This window comes from Platichthys flesus, chromosome 3, assembly GCF_949316205.1.
Source record: "Platichthys flesus chromosome 3, fPlaFle2.1, whole genome shotgun sequence".
In the NCBI taxonomy this organism is placed as follows: domain Eukaryota; kingdom Metazoa; phylum Chordata; class Actinopteri; order Pleuronectiformes; family Pleuronectidae; genus Platichthys; species Platichthys flesus.
In genome coordinates, this window is record NC_084947.1 from 5,354,248 (window position 1) to 5,380,631 (window position 26,384).

At 42.6% G+C, this 26,384-nt stretch overlaps 1 protein-coding gene across 2 annotated transcripts; it reads right to left on the minus strand.

The window, feature by feature from the left end:
* Nucleotides 1–368: 368 nt before the first annotated feature.
* Nucleotides 369–23,687, minus strand: gak (cyclin G associated kinase). 2 transcript variants are annotated; one of them, XM_062381520.1, is made up of 30 exons: nt 23,331–23,687; nt 17,749–17,810; nt 17,368–17,427; nt 16,428–16,542; nt 15,708–15,850; nt 15,428–15,553; nt 14,619–14,708; nt 14,092–14,227; nt 13,421–13,533; nt 11,478–11,556; nt 10,258–10,375; nt 8,915–8,923; nt 7,913–7,962; nt 7,607–7,755; nt 7,284–7,406; nt 7,050–7,183; nt 6,765–6,959; nt 6,560–6,677; nt 6,328–6,407; nt 5,912–6,105; nt 5,637–5,810; nt 5,285–5,451; nt 4,924–5,173; nt 4,645–4,839; nt 4,181–4,318; nt 3,984–4,070; nt 3,638–3,892; nt 3,210–3,358; nt 2,728–2,904; nt 369–2,641 (listed from the first exon to the last, which is right to left on the minus strand). In XM_062381520.1, the coding sequence occupies exons 1-30, from the start codon at nt 23,467–23,469 to the stop codon at nt 2,540–2,542; spliced, it is 3,927 nt and encodes a 1,308-aa protein (XP_062237504.1). In that variant the 5' UTR covers nt 23,470–23,687; the 3' UTR covers nt 369–2,539. The 2 variants fall into 2 exon arrangements, with proteins under 2 accessions (XP_062237504.1, XP_062237505.1); XM_062381521.1 differs by lacking the exon at nt 8,915–8,923.
* Between the last annotated feature and the right edge of the window lie 2,697 nt (nt 23,688–26,384).

Sequence of the window (26,384 nt, forward strand, 5' to 3'; positions counted from 1 at the left end):
ATTAAAGCCAAAACTGGATTGAGACTAACACATTCTATTTAGGCCAAAGAACAGAAATGACTTCATAAATATAATCAATACATGTATATAACTCAGAGCACATACCTCCACCAGCTCCCTTAAACTTAATCAGGCACCAAACATCAGTCCCTTAAATCTGCCTGATTATAAAAAAAAATAATCCCTATGAATTATTTCCTGAAATTTAGTGTAAATGTCCAAACTACTTCCTGGCTGCGTTGTCATGATCCAGACCAACATTTTTAATTCTAAATTCAGTCGTCTGTTAATCCTGCTGACAAAGACTCAAACCAGTAACAAGTGAAGGCAATGATCAATAAGGACAAGGAAACACCAGACTCCTTAACTCGGATCCAAAGAGTTTTATTTGTTTTTGCATTGAAATCTACATTCATATTAGTATGATGTAATTTGGTTCAGTAAACACCGCCAGTACATGGTTTTACAAGCCTCCCTCTTTATACTGGTGATCACGCTGTCTAGAGTTTCAACTGAATTTTCAAGCATCAGTTGATTTTATTTTATTTTCCCAGCGTCATACGTAGGATTTACTGGCCCCTCGTGTTGGAATTGTAGCAAAAAAGTAAAAGAACGAACGACTTCAGAAAAGAACGAAACAAAGAAGAAAAAAATGATAAAACACATAGCACATAACAGAGAGGATATATATATATATTTGTAAAAGCACATTCGTATTCATAATAGATGCTTTGGAATGAAACAAGCGACAAGAGGCTGTGATCAACCAACAACTGTCCTATTTGCACTCAGCACATTCCACTTATATATTATCTGATTTTCTCTTCTTTTACTTTGTGTCATCAATATGCATGAATACATCATAACGCCCCCACACTCCCAAAAAAAACAAAAACAATAATAAATAGGAAAACAGGTGATTCGATTGGTCCATGAGGTAAAATGTGAAACGATAAAAAAAATAGGTTGGAAAGAAACAAAAAACAAACGTGGCTGAAAAAATGAAGCTAATGAAGAAGAGATTGTGACAGAAAAGCATTGTGTGTAACATCGGTTTCATTGTCTACTCCAGAAACACACACTCAACACACATACAGACTCACACACAGGCTGTAATCTCAACAAAGCCACTTGATGGATGATTAACGAACAAGAAAAAACGACAACCTCAACACAGGAGCTCCCCCGCCTCCAAAAAAGAATAAAACCAGTTTAAATCACCATGTTCTCTCTTCTCTTTTTGATCTCCTATAAACTTTACTGAGGGTTTACTGAGACGAACAGAGGAGGGGGTGGGGGCTGGGTGAGGGGGGGTATAAAGATGGAGAGGCTTCAGAAGCGACAAGCTGTGAGTGAGCACCGAGAAGGCAGAGCCGTTGGCCCCTCAGCAAATATTACGCAGGTAGACTCAGTTTCTGCTACAAGAAAAAGAACACTTCATTTAAAAAAAAAAAAGAGAGCCACCGCCCATTTGGACTACCCTGGTCTGGAAATCAAACACGCCCACCCCCTGTCGTTGGGAGAGCATGCAGTCGCGACGCTACACAGTGAAGCCCGAGTGGCTGGAATTCAAAGAGCACTTCAATAAACAACACACGGCCCACTTGGGTTTATATAGGGCTCCGAAACAAGTTCAGCTCCTTCGTCGGGAGTTCAGGATGCAGGTTTTCACATCAGTCTGAGCAGTGTGTGTGTGTGTGTGTGTGTGTGTAGCAAAAACTACAATGGTACAAGCAGCACGAGTAGTGTTCAGCAGGCAATGGTCTCGTCCTTGTGGAGAGGGAACGGCTCAAAGCAGAAGCACTTTAGAAGTTTAGACGTGTTTCATCCACAGATCTTCTGCAGTGAGAGTTCAGGACTGTTCCTGTCCGTCGCTCGCTGTGGCCGCTACGTTCCCAGATTCATCAGCAATGTTTTGTTACTTTTTCAGCTTCAAAATGTTTAAATCATGTTTTGGAAAATGTCATTTTTTTTTTACTTTTGACCAGTAAAATAAACGACTGGTTGTCTGCAAAGGTGCCAAGCACAGATGACCAACCTACAAGCCACAGCCAAAATTACCAGCATTTTATTAGTCAGGGATAAATAAATCTTATTTTTGTTTTTAATCGGAATACCACTGTGTTGATAATCATCTTTGTAGTTTCAAAAGTCCTTCTATTTTCCTATTTCTTTCCCACTGTGTCTTCTCGGAGTGATTGTCACCCTCCTTCCGTTGCAGCACCACTCAGGCAGTCGTACAGGTAGGCAGTGAGTTTAAAAACGATCACAACACTTAACTGGCACTTTAATAACCAGTGAGGATTTTTTTAACTACAGCCAGGCATGAAACAAAAAGGTATTTTCCCCTTGACTGTAGGAACAGAAGAACATAAAGAAGGAATAAGGGAGTGAAGGGAATGGTAGAGAGGACACCTCTCAGAGGCTCTTTGCCCCCTAAGGCCCAATGTGGGCTCAGTCCTGTCTTATCTGGCCCAGTCTAACCCCGTGACTGGTTAGGCCGAATCCAGTCCAGTCGAGCTGGGATCCAGACCATTTTTTAGAAGAGTGCTTTGGATCCCTGGTTCTCAAACTCTGACCAGGCGTCATTCAGTTCCATGAAGATCATCTTAGCGTAGTGTTCATAGGGCTGGTCGGTCGCCTGCAGAGAGAGGGAGGGTATACGTTTGAATCCTCAAATCACAGCCTGTTGTTCCTGACCTGGCTGAATGCGTTTTAGCACTGTACCTTATCTGGATGGACTATCAGCACAGCCTTTCTGTAGTACTTCTTCACATGGTCCGGGGTCAACAGGTCGGCCATGCTCACGGGCCTCCAGCGGGTTTCTCCCTCCCACAGCACCGTGTGCAGGGTCGACAGCAGCGCCCGGATGTTTCGCTCCTTCCCTTCGATCCAGTCCAAGATCTGCAGCAGGACAAGAAAACAAACAGGAATATTATTTAGCAAGTGCAAACATTGTCCAGCCCTAGGAAGGCTGCCATGCCGGCCTCTCTAATCAGCCTTTTGGAAAGTAACCGTCTACTCTGCAGTTGAAGAGCAGCAGAAGTAAGATGAGGTATTTTCTTCAAGATCAAGATGTATTGTTATTTAAAGATCAAACTGATCCACCTCCTGTCACAAGTGACTGCACCATATCTGCATTTCCCCAGGAATGTGTTTGGAGCAGCGTGTGTATAACACGTCCCCCACACATGCTTTCAGCCTGTTACCTGCAGTTTGAGCGGATCCATGTCTTTTGTAATCTCCTGTCTTCTCATTTCCGCGATGGTCCTCGGTCCCTTCTTATCGAGCTTAGAGGCAAAACCCTGAGTGGACAGCAGGTCCTCAAAGTCGTCCCGCTTGACCTTCGGCTTGGGGCCTGCGTTCACAACACGGCACAGAGAAATGAGGAGTCTGACAGGAAATCGTGTTTGAATAAAAAGATGCATGCAAACTTTGTTACACAAGATGAGGCATTTTTGGAGAAGATTGAAAAACAATATCCTAAGTTTCGGTAATAATCTTAAAACTGAATGAAATGATGTCCGAGCTGCAGCATCGATTCTCTTTTTTCGAGTGGTTGCAGTAATATCTACGCTTCCTGCATGATCCGCAGCTCCAGCATCAAATCACTTCCCCTCTACTCAGTGTCTCTTACCAAACCCAGGCCCACGCACGCCTCTCTCATCTCTCCCGCCGATGACACTAGAGAAGCTGAGGTTGTAGTTAGGCTTGGTGGGCTGCGCGGCTGCAGGCTGAGATGCAGAGGAGGTTTTGGGTACGGATCCTGATCCCGAAGTCCACGGTTTGCCCTGGGCTGCGGCGGCGGCTCTACCAGACTGCCAGGGCTGCCCTTGAGCGTTGGTGGAGGAGGAAGCAGAGGAGGGTGGAGCCTTCGTGCTAAAAGAAGGTCCTGAAACATGGAGGAAGGATAGTTAGTTAACATCGGTACACTTTCCCTTTCTGGAAGACCGCTAACTGATTATCTGAGCAGGAGAACTGACCTGGTAAATTGGAACCCAGGTTTCCGAGGTCGGCAAAGGGGTCAAAGGTCTGAGACTTGGCCTTTGACATGGACGACCCACCAGCAGCTACAGGCAGAGGGACAACAGGTAAGTTAGAACTGCTGACGTTTTCTATGTAACACTGAAGACTGATAGGGATCAGTAAACCATCAGCTACACAATGTTCCTCCACCTACCTGTACTGGTGTAGCTGGGTTTGCTGCTGGTGCTACTCATGCCAGTGTTGGTGCCGGCTGCCCAGCTGTCCCACCCGCCCAGCAGGTCCGGCTGGCTGGCGGATGATGTCATCTTTGGGGCATCATTTACAAGCTTATCTGTGAAGACACAAAGGACCAAAGTGTCACGATTCTGATTCTTTAAGACGTTACGATTAGAAATTGATTAGTCCATGATCCACGGCGTCTTCCTGAACAAGAAGAACTGCTGCTGCAACAAATCCACCATATTCTGTTTAGAATTTTGATAACTTTAAAATTTCCTGCTGAATATTCCACACGTTGAACCATCAACCTCATTTAGAAGCTGTTGTTTTAAGGTGTAATCATCATATCTCCGGGTCACAGATACTGAGATATGATGAGGCGTCAGAAGAACATTGGACGGTTGAGACAGATCTAATGCTGAGTGATGTCGAACTTACTGAGGTTGAAGAGGCTGGTGTTGGAAGCTGGAGTGGGGTTACTGTGACCTGAGCTGAACCCGCTGGTGGCAGAACTATCAGAACCCAACAAGTCTCCAAACAGGTCCGGTCCGGAGGCCTGTCGAGAGGAGCCCACGCTGGAGCCGACACCGGAGCCGGACCCCATCCCAAACGGATCAAACAGATCGCCCGTGGCTGCAACACAGACATGGAGTGGGGGGATGAAAACACATTCAAGACAACTAGTGCAATCACCACGTATTAAGCCTGGAGCCTTACGTTTTGATTCTGGTGTGGTCTCACTGAAGAACAAGTCTTCCTGCCCTGCTCCGGTCTGACCAGCAGGGGGTGCAAACAGATCGGTGAGGAGGTCGCTGTTGCTGGATGCAGCTTTCATTCCTCCCTGGACTCCTTGTTGAGGAGCAGAGGAGGAGGTGGAGGACGCGAAGGGAGGTTCAGGGTCAGAGTGGAGACCCAAGAGATCCGCTGTGCCACCGACGGGAGCTTCCTGGGCGGCAGGGGGGGGAGTCTAGGGGGAGATAGGGACACCAGGAGGAGTTAGAAATGAATGAAGAACGAAGAAAAGAACACCTTAGTGTATTACTGGTATGCTATAATCAGCCATGCAAGACTTCCTCACCTCAAAGTCAGCATCAAATAGTGGTTCGCTGGGGTCACGTGACAGCGGCTCCCCCCCGGGGGCAGAGTAGGAGTAGGACTCTCCCTCTGATTGATCACTCATGTCGTCCAGCTCGTTCATGGATCCCCCTGCTTGACTGTCTGAGGCGTCCTGTGGGCCGCTCACATCTACACATACAAGAAATGATGGGCATCTTAAAGGAACGTTTTTTTCTTTGGAATCATTCAGAGGGGGGGAGGGGGGGTGAAACAACTCTCTCTCTCTCTCTCTCCTGGTTAGACAGCAGGATATTAACCAGAATACTAAAGAATGGTAAAGGGAAGTGGAGCTTTACTAGAACAACAGAAGGTACCTTCCCAATCCAGCGTCTGGAAGAAGTTGTTAGCGTTGGTATCTGTGCTCCCAGGAGATTCTGGTTCTGGTTCTGGATCTGTAAGATTGGGGTCCTCTGGAATCTGCACCGGCTCAGACGCCTCTGAATCATAAAATGCTGAGGAGCCTGGCTGACGAGGCAGCTCCGGTTTACCTACAGTGAATAAGGTTAAATGTAAAGTTCATATTTAGAAGTGAATTGGAAAAACTGTACAATAACTTTCCCCTCAAAATGTCTTGAGCAAAGTCACCAACCAAATTTGCTGAGGATCTCTTGCTGTTCGTCACGAGAGGAGAACAGGATTTTGGGGTTGAGGCCCTTGGTTTGGAAGTTCTCCCATGGTGGGCTCTTGGTGCTGGGTCTGTCCCTGGGTTCCATGTCAATGTCTAAGTTCACCTGGAACAAGTCCGGGTACTTCTCCTGGATGTCACAGGCGTCCAAGTCGTACCTGACAGGAGGAACAGGTAGTTGAGAAATAACCAGTTAACAGAAAGATCACATTACAAGCTTGATAAGAGCAGTACTTCCTACTACTGATGTTGGTGTCACGTTAAGACCTCTTTAACAGCAGGGTCGGGCACCAGTCTTATTAGAAAAGATGATGGTACCAAGAAGGAAGAATGAAGTTTGGAGCAGTGACCTTGTTTCATGGATCAGGGATTGTACTCACTTGTTGAACTTGACATTGGTCGCGTTTCTGGGCACAAAGCCTGTGTGGAACTGGATCTGAAACATTTTCATGGATGCCATCTGAAACAGAACAGAATGGAATCAAAATGTGATATATAATTCATGCAACAATGCTGTATCTGCTATGGCTCTGGTTGTGGGTTCATTTCCATTCAAGCTTGTGTGTAAGGGTTTGTGTGTGTGTGTGTGTGTGTGTGTGTGTGTGTGTGTACCTTGGCCTGCAGACGCCCTCCCAGTGTAGATCTTGCGTGATAGATCACCACCAGTACATCTCCTTGGACTGACACATTGAGTGGAATCTCCGCTCTACCATCCTCCATCTTAAAATCCCTGAAAAGAGATGAAAGCTAAAGTTTCAGCCACATTTCTCTCATGTGTGTGAATTTGTCTGGCTTCCTGTTGTCGGCAGTATCTTACCTCATCTTGTCGTATTCCTGTGACGTGGTGAGGACCCTCTCGTCTCCAACGTAGACTTCGCAGAACGGCCTGCACCCGTTCCGTTGCTTGTTGAACAGCGGCATCGGCGTCATGATGATGGAGCGGATGGTTATGGGCTTGCTGTGGGGGATGATGGGCTCCTCTGCCATCATGTCACACATGTACTCGATATACCTGCAACAATCAAAAGCAAGACGAGGCTCATGTACTGGACGTTTATTGTAAACACAGACTATATTTTAGGTTGTTTTTGTTTTTTCCTACCTCTTGTGAGAGGGTGCTATGCCAGGAGGGCATCTCTTCATTGAGAACATGTAGACGGCGGCCTCAGCTGTGGTGAAGAGACGACAGAAACACAGGAAGGAGCAAACTGCCACAGCGGACGCTGCCCTGCCGTCCTGCAGACAGAGGAAACAATCAGAGACGTGGCAGAATTTGTCCTTCTCCTCTACGTGGGAGGACGCGGCCATCGATCAGTCGCTCTGTAAGGTTACGTACCAGACAGTGAACTATACAGATGTTCCTCTGGTCCTGTTTGAGCCAGAGATGCATGTTTTTACACACACTGTAGAGACTGCGGAGGTTGGGGGCACGACGCACCTGCCAGTTACACTCTGAGACCTACGAGAACAAAGAGAGATAAACCCCTGAATGAAGTTACCCTCCTCAGAAGACCTCTACTGTCATTGGCTCAGTGTAAACAAACCACTCGTTCAGAGGGGTGATTTGGGACAAGGGAGATTGGTTCTACACACTAAAGAGGTGCACACACACTGACACACACACACACACACACACACACACACACACACAGGTCATACCCTGTTGTGGAATCGTGACGGCCTGTAGGATCGCTTGGAGAGGTTGTAGACAGCGTAGTGACCAGCGTGACGTGAATCTAGGAACAGGCGGACGTCCTCTATGTTGTTCTTTATTGCCGACTCCACCCCCTCTGCTGGGAAGGACATGACTGCACAAAGACACACACACACACAAGAAGCATGTGTAACTGTTACATCCCATCATTATTTCTTAATCCCTAATAGATTGTAAGTCACATCCCTTTCATTCAAGCTGTAAGCACTGGATTATTCTGTAGAATGTTTCATGGAAGGTACGAATCCTACCTGCTATTCTAGATGTGATGTAAGAAATATCCAGGTCTCCTTTGGCATAACTGTAAGAGAACATACAAGTGCACTTATTATGAATAGAGTCGGTTCACAACAGAGGAGGGAGAACAAAACACAAACCTACACTAGAAATAAGAAGGGAAATCAAACAGTTTGACTAAGGGTCTAAGAGCCGGCACACCACACAGCCATTCTCAAAGCTTAGTAACACACCACAGCCGTGAATTACTGTATCCTAACATGACCCGGGGTAAATGAGTGATTGGCTGATTGGCTGCCACACAACCCCACATTTCAACTGATTTAGATGAAGGCGGCAAATACACAAAATTAGATCAAGACAGTCCTCAGTTTATATTTCCTCATGCATCCGGCAGCTGCTTAACGCCACAAGGGATAAGACTCAGGAGAAGCTCCATCATGTAAAGTCTTATTAGAAGTTAATTACAGTAGAAATTAGGTTACGCTGGATTTGACAACAAAACCAAATCATACGAGATCAAACAATGACAGCAGCAAAAAACAATGCAGCATGATTTCTACTGTTAATTCAAATTTAGTAGAGACAAACAAACTGGAGGCCAAGCAAAGAAACTCCTCTATCTACGCTGGTTACTCTAATATTCGATCTCTATGGTGTTAATACACACAGACGAAGACACGCGTGTTGCTGGAATGGTGATTTAGTAAGCAGTGGAGCAACAGTACAACCTTTACTCGACCATTCACTCACTGACTCACTCATTCAGACCAGACAGCTAAAAGTAAAACATTGCTCTGTCCTTTTTCTTTGCCCTGCATTCATTCAACTCAGTTATTGAATGTGTGATGTTAGGATCAGCAAGCTGTGATGAAGGACACAGCAAACGTAAAAAAAAATGGGTGATAGGTTGTTTGATTGTTTGTCGTTGTGGGTTTTTCGTCTAAATGAAAACACAAACGGTGGAACACACAGAGCAACGCCTGAGTCGCTGCACTTCACTGACCCATATTTACCTGGGGTTGCTAGATGAGGGACACATATTGGGACCATGAGGGATTGGGACAGAGAAAAGAAACAACAAAAATAAACAAAACGACCAAACAAATGGAACAAACCGATGAGAGAATATAACCAAATGAAACATAGAGGGGCTATAAAAGGAACACTTTGCTTCATCTTCTCAACCCCTTTAATACAAAGGCAGCCATTGGTCAATGAATCAAAGAGACTAAAACTCCCACCATCCACCGATTTTTCTCGCAGTGGTTCGTCATAGAGAGACGACCTGAAATAAGGTTTTTAGGCAGAATCACAACTACGAACAAGTTGTTACGACTTAAACTTCTGTTCTCTGAAGTAGAAGAAGGTGGTACAACGCTAAGTATGGGATGTCCCACCCTGCGTGACCAACTGAACACACCATGAAGAAAGATCATGGTGCTACCAGTAGCCTGATTATCTCTGCATACCGCAGTGTATTCAGTCTGGAACATAGACTGTGAATAAAGATGGATGATGCATCTCCACCTCGTCTCGTTGTACAGAAATTAAGCTAAGGTTTTCCGGATACTGGTGTCACCACTGGGCAACTTGAAGCCAGAGTCTTCACAGCAGTGACTGTGATGTATTGAGGTCCCACTGATATCTGCTCTCAACCAATCACGAGTCAGTCTCTGCTGCAAATCATGACATTTCACCCTATTTTTTGTAGTATTAAAATAACTAATTAAAAATAGTTTACCAAAAAAATAACAGAAAACATCTGTTATTTGGCTTTTTAGTTTGTATAGTCATATTCAGTCTGCAATAATGTGGCCTGTGGGGTCATGACCGATAGTGCAACCAGCCACCAGGGGAGCTGTCATATCATCCATCTTTATGTTGATCTATGGTCTGGATACACAGGCCATGATTTCCAATACTTTGACTGAACGGGAACGTGTCCAACAGCCTAGTAGCAAAATGTTCCTTTTAAATGTAGATCTGAGGGCAGGGGAGGTATGATTATGAATGATTCAGATTAATCAACAGCATTTCTATAATTCAGGTTGATGATACTGATAAACCAATTGCAATATGTAGTTATGGCATTTGATGGATGGCCGGATTACAATTTCCTTCCAAGACTACGAACGTGATGGTGGAATTAAAAGGGTTAATTAACTTATACATAGACTTGTGTGTGATATTAGCCAGTGAAAAAAATTAAGAAGCTCTAGTGAAAGTTCAGTCAACTCCACAGAAAACACTTTCCATTCATTACAGCATGTTTGGAAAAAATCATCTGATCTGTGGACTTAAATGAAATGTGTAATACAACCATGATACTCATGGTAAGCAGGTTAGAGCATCTTACCTGGCTACTGATTGGATGACCTTAGAGGAAGTGTCCTTTATGTTGGTCAGGAAGCGCTCGGTTCCTCCCCTCAAGATATCAAAAAGGCCACTGGCTGACTGATCAGGATCATAAATACCTTCAGACATCGTGGGAGGAAGAAGAGCAAAGTCTAAATATCATACATTTCTATACTTTGTCACAGTTTAAGCACTGAAACCGTTAAACCCACAATGAAATGATAAAACTAAGATACTGATGCGTCTTTGCATTGGGGGAAAAAAAACTTGAAATATTTCCATTTTGTCAACCACTGAGCTTCCAAATGTCGGGGTTGAGGAACAAGCACATGACTCATGATCATTTATTGCCCATGTCTGCACGTAGGTGCAGGAGGACGGGAGCAGCTCTCAGAGGAAAGAGCAAACGCTTTCTGCCCTTCGACAGATGGTTGACTGACCGAGCAGAAATCCTCTTAATGTACAGCACACGGCCCACGCGACTGTCGGTTTATAGATAGGTAATAATGAGCCTATTACACTCATTTACAGAGAAGTTACATGTAAAAAAACATGCGTTTTCACCAGGAACCTTCAGCTCCTGCTTTAAATATACAGAATTTAACCAGAAAATTGACGTTTTGTGGGGTTTGTGTACTTTGCGTCAGTCTGCTTCAGACATACCAAAGGTCATCGTAACAAAAACAAACCGATGTACAGACTGATGAACATGACGACCCCTTTGCTCCTTTCAACTTTAGGTTTCCTCGCAGGGCGTTGAATAGACAGGAAGTGTTGTGGGTGTGTCTGTGTGTGTCAGCAGTCAGGTGGTCAAGGGGAACTAAACAGATTACTTATTGCCATGCTGGACTTTCAGTGATATGGGTAGTTAACATGGGTTTTAAAAAGAGATGTTTCAATGACAGTAAATCTCTTGTTCAAACCCTTGTAAAAAAGCTGCATAGTTGATGTTATTTTGTTAGTGTCAGTGCAGCATGATCGATTTATTCCAGGTCACTTATGGGGGCTATAGGCTATGCTTCAGATAAAGACTTGTTCTGTTCTACAACTCCATTGCTCTGCTGTGGGAGACATTTCAGTTCAACCCTCTACATCAAAAAATGTGAACTCATTAAAAACAAAGAGGCAGGAAAAATACACAAACCAACAACCTCTAAAACAACACCAAACCCACAGAGAGTGCTACACTGTTGTCCAAAAATAAATCAAAACCAGCCTCACCTGCATTGTTGTGGACGTTGTGGATCTGCATTGGCGGCTGAGCTCCGTTGTTGCCAAAACCCCCGTTCTGCTCCAGCAGCTGCAGACATTCATATCCGTCAGACACTGGACGCCAACAGTAGTACGTACTCAACATAGTAACAGGTGGGTCGACAATCTGATAACTAAGATGGCAGAAAAACCTTGAAGCCAGGACTTAAGATTTTTGTCTGAGATGGATGAGCAGCAATCGAAAAATTTTAAATATCATATTACAGTGTAGACATCCCAGAAAAAGAATGGTCCACAAATAGAGGAACAAAAAATCCCGGGTGTCAAGCGACAGGTGTGGTTTCTGTCCCACAACGTGACATCACCAGTTCAAAAGAATTACTAAAAGTAGATGCATCATAAAAGTAATTTGTGACGCTCTGAATAAAATAATTCTCTCATGAGCCACACAGCTTCTGATTCTCTCCAGGACGTCCACAGTATTTCCTTTTTAGAATTTCACTTCCATCGTAGCTCCCTTCCTTCACTAGCTTCCTCCTCCTTGCTCCATCTCGCAGTCTGTCTCTCCATATGTCCGAGCCGAGAGGCAGCAGAGAGAAGAGGAGGAGGAGAAGTAGGATTCTAATCTTCTTATGTCCAGCAGGGAAACCCCTTCTTAATCCTAATCAGATCAGCGATCCGCTCCGCGCTGCACACGTTTACAAGCCTTATCAGGATTCTAATTAGTAAGATATCGGGATATACTAGAATTCTGTGCATCAGTTTACTAATTTGTTCCCACGAAGTGAAAGAGCTCAAATATTCTCTGTTTTAATTCCAATAGAAATTAGCTCGGTAAAACCTACACTGACTGATCCATATATCAGTTATATTGCAGACCATAAAGTTGCTGGAGGAAATAAAAGTCGGTTTGAACATGGAGATTTTGACATTGAAATCAGCTTTATATAAACAACAACTGTGGCAGAGGATTTGGTGATAAGTACCAGGATTTGTGGATTTGCAGTGGGAATCATTAGAAGCCGTGGCTGTTAAGTCAGTGATGGCTGCTCTCTTCTCTGCTCTGCTCCAAAACCCGAGGCTAAAATCTTAAATCTGATTGTGCTGAATTAACTACTGTGGGTGGTAAATGAGAAAAGGTCTTTCTGTCTTTACAGCCACAGTTCTGCTGCACTGAGAAAATGTTGGTATCGATTGGTGTTTACTTAAGTTCACACATTTTCCACCTCTGCGTCTGCTCTGGTTCTCTGGACCAATGAGGATCAGGTCAGACGGGAAGAGAGAAGACAGCCTCCTTTGTGCCTGCTGCCTTGTGCCCTGTGTGTGTGTTTGTGTGTGTGTGTGTGTGTGTGTGTGTGTGTGTGTGTGTGTGTGTGTGTGTGTGTGTGTGTGTGTGTGTGTGTGTGTGTGTGTGTGTGTGTGTGTGTGTGTGTGTGTGTGTGTGTGTGTGTGTGTGAGATATGTGAAGCTTAGCAAGTGTAAACACATCAGCAATTTGAGCACGTACAAGTGTGCGTGCTCATAACGCTTACACACACACACACACACGCACGGCGGAAGAGGCTGTGCAGCCCCCCTGTTGATACTGTCTTAAACAGGCTGGCAGATATTGGGGATGTTTCTGTGGCTCAGCAAATCAACCTGTTTACTCATTAAAGGGAAATACAATTATATAGAAGTATATCCTCTACTCAAAATGTAAACGTCAGGTGAATTTGAGATGAAGATTCAGGATATCAGACATATACAAATTCGACTCGGTAGCCAAGCACCCTCCACTCCCCTAATTCCATAGTAGGAGGTGCTGCTCTGATATATATTAATGCATTTATAATTTCTCAATCTAGTATCTGTCCATTGTAAATGACATGAGTGATTTTTTTTTACTAAGGAAATTTTACAAATTAAGAGCTGTCATATTGTTTACAACAGGCAGTCCTGCTCACGCCTACCTCTGTAATGGGCGACTTTGGGTTGACGTTGCGGGCTGCTGCGATCTCCTGGAGCTGGTTGACCAACTCTGTAATGGACAGACGCTCCTCTGGGTTCACCTTCAACATGGAACCTGGGGAGGAAGAGGAGGAAGAGGAGGAGATGGATTAGCGTTGAAGGAAGGGAGGAAGAAATGTTCAAATCAAGGAAGATAATACTTATTAGAAGGAGAAGAAGATATGAGGCTGACGGCTGCACTGTGAGGTCATTTTTAGAAGTTTGTGGAAATTATGATAATATGATAATTTATGAAAATCATACAAAGTAAAATTGTATAAATGTTTTCATTGATCACATGTGTGGCATCACAGGGAACTAACAAAATGCTACTTGTTTAATTTAAATCTGTATGTGTCATTCTTTGCATGAAATTTCTGATGAGATTTCTACCAAACAATAGACTGAGCTTTTTAAGTTAATTAACCTGGTTTAATTAACCCAGCGTGTCTATCCAATATTTCTACAGTTTATAAACACCAACTTTAGATGTGCCATCCGAAACATATGGCAGACGAAGGTAAAGGTGACCATTAAATTGAAGCAGTTGCAGATAGAGGGATAGATGGATAAATAGACTGGCAAGAACAAACTAGAACATGGAGGCAGGCAGAGAGAGAGACAGTACACGTACGTATGAGGTTGTGATACACAGTGTACTTCACGTCATTCTGAGGGATGGCGTATTTCCCGTTGACGATTTGCAGCTTGGCCCCCTCCTCGAATGGGTGCTGCTTAAAACACAAGAGGTAGAGGATGCATCCGAGGGCCTGTGGTGGAAGAGCAGAGACGATAAGACAATATATATAAATGACCCGGCCATTTCATTATGAGCTGAAGCAAAAATGAAAATAAGAAAGAAAAAAGGAAATAACACAAAACAGTGTAAAAGAAACTCTCTGAAAAAGACACACAATTTGTTTCCTTAGGACTAAAATATTTTTAAGTTGTGGTCTTTCTTAACTCTAAAGGAAGCAGACTCGAGAAGAAAACACATTTTGGTCTGTACATGATAACAAATGTTGTTTTTTGTTTCAATAACACGGCTAACTCATCTCGTGAATCAGAAACTGTGATGTTTGATCTTGGATTACCACTATTGATCTTTATGGAAGCAGATTTCAACAGATTAGAAGGAGGGAAAAAGAAAAGAGTTCTGACCCAGATGTCCTGTTTCTCATTGATGGGGAAGTTGGAGTAGAGATCAATCATCTCAGGTGTTCTGTACGCTGGAGTTGTGTTCCTTGTGATCTACATGCAAATGGGGAAAACAATATAAAGACCTCTGTGGGGTACTGCAATGATCCTCTGTTACAACTGCAATGTTCACCTACGATATCTTTTTGAACTTGACTAAATAGAGGAAATGCTTTAGAACCTTATCCAGAACCTTTTGAAAACACAGTGTCACTAAAAAAGCTTCTACCATAAAAATCCATTTCCTGCTACATCTTGTTTGTAGCCTGCAAATAGGCGCCTGATGGACCTCCATGTTATCAAATTCACATCTCTGGGGTTGTGCACACTGAGGTCATCTGTGGCTAAGGTTTGATGTGTGAGTGTCTCTCTCTGTGTGTGTGTGTGTGTGTGTGTGTGTGTCTTTGTATTAATATAATTAACCGGATTGATCAGTGCTTCCTCAACCTCCAGCTGTTCATTCGATTAAAGGTTTCTGGTTCCTGTCCAGTAACATGAGGTCAGTGTCGGCCACTGATCCACTGACTTCGGAACTGACTTACCACTGACTCGTTTTTTAATTAAAATAGGGAATATACTTTATTAGTGAAATTAACGAATATATAATAAAAAATAAACTTACTGTTCTTTTAAAACATGTACTGCTTCATTCAGAGCATTTGTGTGGTGTGAAATATTAACTCATTTACTCCGTTTTGTCTCAGTGATGAAAAGGACTACTATATTATTCCGATGTTAATGGCAATAAGGAAATAACAGAAGTGTGTGCGCACCTCATCCTCCACCATGGACCTCTTCTGTGCCGACCAGCTGTAGTCGGGGTAGTGTGACACTGTGGTGGCGCTGCCAAAGTCACAGAGCTTGATGGTGCCCTGGTTACTAATCAAGAGGTTCTCAATCTGCAACACACCAAACAAAAGTATCATCATCAACCAGGCGTTTTACTTGCAGTATCTATCAATGTAATACGACTTCAGGCTGAGTTGTTTCATTGAATCAAATAGTTTTGAAGGACTGCTGGGATGCTTCCTCGTTCGCCAAGGACAGACAAACCTTGAGGTCTCTGTGGATGATTGGAGGTTTCTGTTTGTGCATGTGCTGCACGCCGCGGCACGTCTGGTAGAAGACTTTCAGCACAGTGTCACATGACAGGGGCGCCCTCTCCTCTACTCGCTTTATAAAGTCCACCAGCTGACCTGAGGCAGAACAGATACAAACACATGAATGAAAAAACGTCAGTGAGAGTAACACTTGCTCGGACCCAGATGCATTTTGTTTTGTAAGTTGATTGCAAGATGTCTAATGAATTTAAATAAAACATTTCGTTGCAAATCAAAAGGGAAGCATTGGATCACGCAATAAAATAGGTAAATTAAATCAAAAGTTGCTTTTCACATCACGTAAATGTTTGGATAGGATTAAATACGATTATTAGAAAATGTTCTGGTGGAAGCAAAGAGTTGCTGTTTGCTTCTAAAGCTGGAAAACTGCTGAACGAAAAGGAAAAGAGAGGAAGGAAGCAAACCAGGAAGTGGAAAGGTTACAGACAGGAAGCGGTTTCATCACAAATTAATTTCAGTCAGTTACTAGGAAGCTGACGTGACACGACAGATTTACGGCTCTTTAGTCTGATGAATGAGTAAGCACTGATTACTTCACTTCAGAAGTAATCAGACAGAAAGAGGTAGCAAAGAAACAGATACTGAGAAATGTGTCTCTTATAGTGTGTGTGTGTGTGTGTGTGTGTGTGTGTGTGTGTGTGTGTGTGTTTACCTTTGCACAGCTCAGTGAGGATGAGGAACTCGGCCTGTCCAGTGTCTGACTCCTCTTTGCTGATGGAGGCAGCAGAGCAGAACTGAACCGTGTTGGGATGACCTGACAACTTTTTCTATTGGGCAAAGAGGTCAAGGAACAAACAGGAAAAACAAACCTACTACAACTATTGTTAGTTCTAATATACAAATACAAGTATATATAGGTCAGTCATTTCAGAAGATCGAACAGAAATCGCAAGCAAATTGACCGATAAATTGTGGCAACTGATTTAGGGAGAAATCTCTGTTCTGTCCACTACGCACTTTGTTGCATTGCCTCTGAATAAGCAGTTCTAGTCTGTAACTTACTGCAGCTTGCTGGTGAAGCCGTGCAATCAGAAAGTAGTTGTAGTTGGTTGACAGGAAGAATTCACTGCTTATTTTTCCGTCTTATCAGCATTCAAGACTTCAAACGCTGTGCAAATAGTGAAGCTCTGCAAACACTAATGTTGCAATGCATCCAGGAACATTGTGTTTCATTAACCCAGAAAGCATCCGTCTCCACAATGACCACGGCCGATCATTGCACAACAGAACAAGAGACACCCCAGCAGTCTGTAGCTGTTTGATGAAATACAATGGGATGCTTCAGAAGAGTCATTCCTGTTTTCTAATGCTCGTCAATTCTTTTCAAAACAAGATTCAGAAATGACAAGCTTAGTGCTTATTATGAAGTTTTACACTAAGTATATATGACTTCCTCAATTACGCATGTTGGCTTTGTGAATTGTTGCCAATAAACAGTATTGTTGACAGCATACTGCGCCACACAGTCATGGGTTAGAGTTGAACGTTGTCACATTTTACCTGCGGCTGTGTATTGAAACTGAAATGCTTTTGCAATCTTAAAAAAAAAACTAAGTTTCATTTCACAGCTGCTTGAAAATGATAATGGATACCATGAAGCAGACTTCCTGTATGATTTCCTTGTTCTTCTCCTCCTCGTTTGACAACAGCCTCTGAAAGAAAAGAACACACACGGGCCAATCGTATCAATGTCCCGATACTTCTGGACTCATCTTTGTGTAGTAACCACAGACGTATACAAAGATGAATACTTCTTATTGAGGAAGTGGAGACATGTCTTCCATCATCATATACAATCTAGGGTAGTAAAGCCATTACCTACTCCATCAACACACTGATTACAGAGTTTATGTAATATTAACTTTATATTTTAGAAGTTTATTGTTGGAGTCATTGTTGATGGAGCTAATGTTTATGATTCAGTGCATCATTCATAGACATTTATTTGCTGTGTGGGTACATAGTTATCTTACCTTGAGGGCGTAGTCTTTACCACTGGTCATGTCCTGGGCTTCATACACGAAGGCGAATCCACCTGAGGAAAAGTGAGAGAGCAGAGTGTTATTAACATTGTTTACATTTACACAGATACTACGTGCGGCTCTAGAGCTCTTAAATGGAACATAATAATCAACAAATATTCAGTGTGTTGAAGAAACAAGGTGATGCATAGCAGGATGTGTTGTAATACAGTCTATAATAGCTATTGTCAGGAATTAATGTCCAGTGTTTTATTTTGCACATTTGATTGACTGACAGAGAAGTGCATCCCATTCCAAAGGATACTGAATTCCTTTACTTTTACCTTAGAACAACAGAGATCAGCCTGATTCCAGCCTAGAAGCTGCCAAATGCAACATTCACTCTCTAAATTAATACTTTCCCTGACAACACACTGACACAACACCAGCTATCACCTTCCTTACTGTTGGCCACTGCTCAGCCACATGATAGGAATTGGAGATTAGGTGCCTTGCTCAAGTACACCACATGACAATCAGAGTATCTCTGCCACATGCTCACACCTCTAAACTTCAGGCCAGTACTAAGCCCTGCTGAATATTCACTTTTCACTGGGGGTGTGGTTGAAACCTGGACTGGTGTTAACGTGCCAAGTGCTGGTAAGTTCAGTCATTCACAGAAACTGGACCACACTGCCCCCAATGCACAATCACAAGGGAATTTATGGAGGAAATCATTTAAAGATAAACTTTATTGATCCTACACAGGGAATATGTCAGACGTAAAAGAATAGAGAGCAACACAATTTCTAGACTGGTGGACAAGACGTCCTTATGCTGGTGTTCCATAGTAAGTGTACACTCCAAACAAGGACATGGCAGGGTTACCATAGGGATGAGTAAATCAACTACCAGCCTAACTTGAGTGAAACTCTCTGAAAACCATAATGAAGAAACTCAAGACCCCAACGTATTATTTACAAAGGGAGGGGAGCAGTAACTGGTATTTAGCCAGTCTGGACTTTTGAGCGTGGCAGAGGTTCCAACCAGTAACCTCATGCCCTCATGCATGTCTTTAACTTGAAAGAACCAAACTAGTTTAATTGCATTGTATCTTTCTGTACAAAACCACATTATTTTAAGACACTTAGACGTTCATTGTGTAACTTTGGCTACGAGGGGTCTCTTAATCAAAACAATAACAGTTTGATGATTTGTGAAGCAGCGCGGGATCATGGGAGTTGTTGTCTTTACTGCAGTTGCCGATTAAAATCTACGTGACATGAGTCAGACTCATGCCCACGGATGAGGACAAATATTTATTCATGTTATGCAGCAAAAACCAATTGCAAGGAAAATAAAGCAGCTGATCAACTGCTAGTGGTGTGTTTTTCCTTTGACACACGTCATTTTCCCAAGAAGAGATGGCGAAGCCACGTGTAAAGTGGATATATAGCAAATCAAAGGCGACAAAATGAAACCATTAATAAATTTGTGGATTTTTCTGGGTTTGGACATTGTTGGAAACCGTTTGGATAATGTAAGAACACAAGTTAACAAAATATATAACATAGGTTCATCTTTATATCGTGAGGTTGAGACCAATATTACAATATTGTAGAGACGAACACACTGGGTGGGTGATCATCTGCATCGACAGGACGTTAATGGTTTAATAATTAACAATTAATATTCTACCTGACCATCTGCGATAACAAAGCCTTCAAGTCAGCAATCAACCCACTGAGACACAGCACTGATGCACCCGTCCTTGTGGGGATCACAGATCTCACTCTGCTCTGTGCACTCTGCTCTGTGAAACCTGAAAAGCTAAATTTCCTCTTCTCCATTTACCAGGCCATTCCAATAGAAATGATAAAAAGCCTCTTCATCATACACCACGTTGTTCAAGGTTGCTAGGGCGGAATCAATGTGTAATATAACATTAAGAACGGAATACCCAGGCCAGCTCGGAATAAAGAGACCCTTGTTGTCTGCTGTTTCACCTGCTCAAAAAGGACATGAACGCCTAAATCAGAGGAATAACTAGTCCGATATATCCTTGTACCTAAAAATCATGTGCTATTGAAAGGTACCATCCTCTAACCTGAAGAGGACTGAGTCTGTGAAACCTTGCTCAGTACCATGATGACAACCATCACTTGTGTGAAGGGAGGCTTTGTATTTCCCCCTCACCAAAGACCTTGATGACAGAACACAACAAAGAGACGTTTCAAACCCCAGGACAGGAGTTTGAACAAGGCAAAAGGTTTTGTGTAAAATGATCTTGAGTTTTGCCATCTGCTCTTTAAAAGTCTTCTGGGTTTTCTTTAACTTCTGCCAGAGCAGGGGATTTGCAACCACAGCTCTGTGATTATACCGTTGATTAGATTGGAATCAGTGCAGAAACATCAGTTTATCATTTATTCTCAGACATTTATGCAAACAAATGAGTAATCATTTAATTTGGGGATGTAGAACCGACCGGGCCATATACAAGACTGTAGCTTTTGTCAGGAATGAAATGTGACAGGTGTCTGTTGCGTGTCATTGTACAAATTACAATTCAGGGCAAAAAAGTAGATACTGAATGTTTCGCTTCTAAAAGAAGTAGACAATTAACCATGTTTTTGTTGAAGAGGAGGACAATCCAGTGTGGCTACTTTACAGCGATGCACTTGCACCGGCAAAAAAAAGGTGAATCTCAAGTTTTGTTAAAGCTGAAAACATGCAGGTAAAGTGGGTAAGATGTGGGGACATATGTGCTCGGATGACGTTAACACTTGGGCCAAAAAACTGCTCGCACGAGTCTGCCCTCTGACAGAGACAGTGTTATCCAGGGCATGTTTTGTGGCGAGCGAGCTGATAGCTTAGAAGCTGAAAACTCGTTCAGTGGGAGGGTTTGTGAAGGAGTCTCGTTACCGCTGCAGCGCTGCTAGAAACAAAGTGGAACTGTGTGTGAAATCCATGCATTCTTCTTCTCTGTTAAACAAAAGGTTTGCTATGAAGGGGGGGAGAGCAAAAACTCCTCCAGACATTTGAAAAGAGGTTTTAGGACATGAAACATAAACAAAAGGAAGTGAACATGTTTGTTCAGCTTTGTAATGTGGGGCCTGACAACCTACAACATGAACGGCTCCGAACAACAACGTCCTTCTGATCCATTTCCAAGTAACGTGGACTGAGATGCTATGTTTTCGAAGGGACATTACTTATCTTATATAAAAAATCCTGCCAATTTCTGAAATACAAATCGGTTTCATGTCCACAAAGTAAATTGCCTGAAAACACCTTGATTAGAAGACTAATCCAAAGTGAGTGTAACAATGGTCCACTTTGTCTTAGAGCTGTTAAAAATCCCAAATAGATGAGTTTGCTGTAGTAAGTTAAGGCGCCTTTTAATATGTATATGTTGCTGTTATTTTGTGTTGAAGAAATGTTACAATCTTAAGTTTGTTTGCTGAACTACTGAAGCCACACAATGGAGTTCAACTCTGACATACTGGCCTGACTGTGCTGTCGAAACTGTAAGAGTGAGTACTTCTCCTGAACCAAAGTGGACTCACCAGTAATGTTGTTACACAATCTTGTGTTGTTACACTGGATTTAATTAGTATTTTTCAATAGACACCAACCTAAATTAACATTTACATTAAACATTTACTGTCTGCTCCACCCGCCACTATGGCTAAGTTACTAACCACGTAGTGTAGTATGGCAGCAAGACTGTCCTGCAAACTTGCCACTTTGCATTGAGGTCAAGAATCGGTGTGTTTGCTGCCTTAGAGCAGAAACCTAACCTGTGGGTTTACACGAATACAGGCTTCTATTTCAGATTCAGGCTCAGGCACATCATTTGAATCCAATGGTGCTGGAAATAGTGGCTACACTACAGAGATGAATCTATAAAAAAACACTGGTCTCAACCGATTTATCAATTGGCCGATTGATAACCACCAACTGCTATTGGTCAGTTCTCTGTATTTATGTTTTTAATATGAAATTTGATTCTAAAGAATAAACATTGCGCTGTTTACAATCAAAATACAGGTTACAGCTCTACTGCAGGGACCACAGGTTCAGTTCAGCTCTCTCTCCTCCTTTCACACTTATCTCTATCCTATTGATGAAAGCATTATGCACGCTTGAAATGAGGCCGGACACCGATCAGGCCTCATCCACTGAAAATGACAATGAGACAGTCGTTGAAGAGATGAAGCAGCATGTACCAGGCCAAGACTCTGTTTCAGATAGAGCAGACAATATCTTAAACACTCCTGTTGAAGATGCTAAGCAGACACATCCACACCATGAAGAGGACATATCTGATGATGATGAGGTCATAACAGATCCAGACTATACCCCATCCTGTGATGAGACCCTTGGAGGTGTGATCGAAGACCATCCAGAACTGAAGGAGATCATTGTGTGCAGCGGCGTGAGGAGAAGCACATGCCTCCTCAGCATTATGTTTAGTTAGTGTGTTAGTTATGCTTTATTGTTGAAGGTTTAAAATAGCTTAAGTCACAAAGGCATGTTCAAAAATGTGCCTAAGTCATTTATTCTTCTTAGGTTGCATAATTGACAGACATTGTTATGAGTATGTCGATAGTCATCTATTGTCTTAACCTGTTTGAGTGAAATTATTAATAAATATCAAAAAATTTGGTTAATTGTTTTGAGTTTTACTCCCCAATTTCAGTATCAGCATCAGCCCCCCAAAAAATATATATTATTTGGGATGTACTTAAGCATGGTTGTTATTATTATAAATAATATGTGATGAATAAACCTTGTTTCAAGCGAGATGGCGTTTAACCTGCAAGCAAATCAAACTTCAAAGGTGTCATGTAGGACTAAACACAACTGTCCCCATGCTGACCATCCCAAGACCAAAAAACACTCAATTAAAAACCTGTTATTGATCATGAGCTTATTTTCAGGAAATTCCCGGTTGGTTGTCATTTAAAATAAATCTATCTAGCTATCTTTAAAAGAGGAGGAGGAGGAGGAGGAGGAGGAAGAGGAGGAGGACAACTGTCACTGAGCCTATGTCACACAAGAACAGAATCCAACGACGTTCTGCAGATGCTGAGACTGCTCGTGTTGTTTACTGTCTGTGTTTAGCTAACAACAGCAGTTAACTGTCATGGCTGACGGGAGTTTTTAAAGATCAACACACCTTCCTGTCTGTCCCCGTCATAGTGATCTTTATATCAGAAAAAAACCTGGTCTCGCTTCCCGGGAAGAGGATGCGGTTTGAAGCAAGCAGACAACAACAGGTTGTCAGTGGGTAGATGAGTGGAAAACGCAGCCTTGCGTACGTGACTTTCCTCAACAACGTTAGCATGCAAAGTGAAAGTTCAAGTTGTGTGTACGTCCCCTTCACAATCTGAACACACGAAATCAAACTATCAGTCAATCAACAACCAATGGACCAAGTCGTGTTTACTTGGTGACTCACAGCTCTGCAGTAGCTCACGTTATTTCTCAAGTGATAAGAGGTTAGCCCCGTTAGCCGCTCCGGCTAGCTAACACGGCTAGCCGCGCAGGATGTTATCCACATTTCCGATCGGAGGGTTTCGCCGCCTCACCTTCTGCGATCACCCGCCGGATCCTCAGCTTCAGGTCGCCGAGCTCCACCACTTGTCCGACGAAGTCATTCTGGTCCCGGCCGGCGCCTCCGGTGCCGGGCCCGGCGAGGAAATCCAGTGCCGACTGGAACAGGGACATCTTATCCAGCAGCGCTTCAGCCGCACACGAGCCGGGCTTCAGGGCAGGGAGCTGGGGGGGGGGGGTGAGCCCAGGAAGCTCCGCAGAAAAACTGTACGGTGGTTTCAACCAGTTAAAAACACCTGGAATCAGCTGATACTATTCCTCTGCTGGAAGCAAACATCCTCTTCCTGCACCGAGACTGACGAGGCCGCCACCATCTGCCTGAAGCTGCTGACTTCCGGGAAGGACGATGACGCAGAGACACGATTCAGTCATGTGACAAAGAAACAAAATGTTCTGAAACATGAGTAAAAGTACGGATACACGAGAGGTACACACACAATATTATAGAATACAAACCTATTCATTAGAGAGGTATTTTAAAAGTGTTTACATCTGTACTCACTCATTTATAAAGTTTGCTTTAAATTACCCAATATAGAGTGGAATTCAACAAGTGTTTAATAAGTATCTTATTATGGTATGCTCTATTGAAGTCAAATGTACTTACAAACAACATCTTCTTAACACTGTATCAACAATGTGAAGATTGATAGATAGATAGCAAAAGTACTTACTACTAATAATGTTAAAGCATAATATTATAACAATAGTAATAGCAGTAATAATACAGTGGCAATGATGTCGTAAGAATGATATATACAAACTATATAAGAGCATGTATATATATATATACATACATGTAAACATACATACAATATACATATGATGTATATTATACATATAGTGTGTGCTATCAGATGACATGTATTACGCTGCTCCTAACTTGATGACAAAGTGAGCCTCTGATCGTAGATAGTGATGCTCAAATCTTTGTTTTGCTTCCTGTTCTCAAAACCAAAATCAACCTAGATAATATTGTTATTATTATTATTGTATCACTGTAAATAACTATTAGTATGTAGTATGTACATTTGTATTATATGGACATAGTTATTATTACAACATGATCATCATTTCATCATATGTTATCACCACTTCCTTTGCACCTTATCAATTTAATTTTGGATTCTGTGGTATTCAAAGTGTACTTCCACTGCACATTGTGTATTTTCTTGTCTGTATTGTGTATTTTGAATATACCTGGCTGCTATGACTGTTTATTATTTTATCAAGGAAGCTGTCAGTCGACACGTTCCATTCACGCCCCGCCCCCTATTAACTGGTTCTGTTCAACCAATCAGATTGTGTCCTGCTCTGGATGGAGCTCGCCTTCCCAACTTTAAACACGGAAGAGTAGAAGTCATGATGGCGCCTCTCAGTGGAGAGGAGTCTGCTCCACAGCATTTGGACCAGTATTGTTTGTATTTTAAACTCAATTGAACAACCAGTGTTTGCGATGGGGGCACTTGTATTTCCCATAAAGCCCAATTACTCCGTGACACATTAAATCCCCCTGGATTTACACAATGAAAAGCAATTCTTATGAAATGAGGAACTAAATAAGGTAGTTACTTTTTGGGGGAAATTGCAGAGGCCTCATGTCAAGACTCACCTGAAAAAAAGAAACAAAAAGACTCAAGTTTTGCTCAAACTGTGAAATGTTCCCATCAGCTCTCAGCAGTCTTTGGTGAAAGGAGTTTTAATCTTTTAACCAAGGAAAGTAGAGCAGAGTTTCCAACTTCTTTCACTGACTTCACTCAAAGGTGAGTTTTAATTCATTTATATATTTATTTATTTTTGAATGGAATTCATTTGATTTGCCAGACCGATGCTCGGTGCAGGGCGGCACTGGGGCCAGTCTCCGTTACGCGTGGTCCATCACAGGATCCAAAGGGCAGCTTTTCCAGGGAGAGACTTTAATGGAGAAACTGTCAGATGCAGCCACTGCTTGTTTCATAATGTGAGTCTTGGCTGGACTGCAGGACATATGAGCTCATGTCGAGGCAAAGCCAGGATAAACAGATAAAACAGGCACTTGCTGTGGAGGGAAGCCAGAGTTCATTCCAGTTCGGCGTCAGTGTCCAATCAGCCACAAAAGGGTTTATCTCAGTGAGGCAGGAGCATTTAGCTGTGGCATCATCAGGCACCATTCTGAAGTGGCTTTACTTTATACACACTTTATTGTGTTGTAGAATTGTATTCAACAAACAAATGATCAAATTAAACCAAATGTTTCAATAATTTCAAAGTTCAATGTTCGCTTCGGTTATGCCTGGGTCCTGGCAAGTCAGGTTAAATCAATCAACTTTGTAGACCATCATGAGAATATTGTAGCAATAGTGCAAGGGTGTAAAACAGTATTTAGTGCTCTGAGCTCCTCACACTATTATGCGTCTGTGCTGGCAGAAACAGATACTGGTCTGAATTGAGGGGAAGATGCAGCCAACACAGGGAGTGTCTGAACACAAACCTTGAGTGTGCACGACCTGAGACTGGAGGCGATGCTTCACCTTTCAGAACTCTGCCACACTGACACAAGCTGCTTGGATCTGTCCTGGATCTGTCCTGGCCTTAAACCACTTTGTTCCGAGACAGTTCCAATCCAATCTGACACAGCTAGAAGGAGAAATGGGTTAACGTGTCTAAATCCAGGTGTACAAAGCTGACCGAGGCTTTTAAAGCTGGGAAGATAAATGACTGAATACTGAAAAGGGGGGAAAGGATCTAAATACTTTAAAAAGACACGGTACATGATATACAGGTATGTTAATAGAGATTTACAGAATTATACATTGTTATCTGAAGGAGACGATCATATAATGTTGTTACCAACATTCATTAATCGTGGATCTTTTCTTTTGAACAGGAGATCAAAGGACTTGCCAACCTTAGACACAATTAGTTTGAATATTCAGGGGGTTTTCTCCACAATTAATTGAAAATGAACTCAATAACCCAAAGTTTAAAGAAGACTTCTTTTAGTTTTTTAGTCAGAGAAATGTTTTTATGATTTGAGCAATATATATATG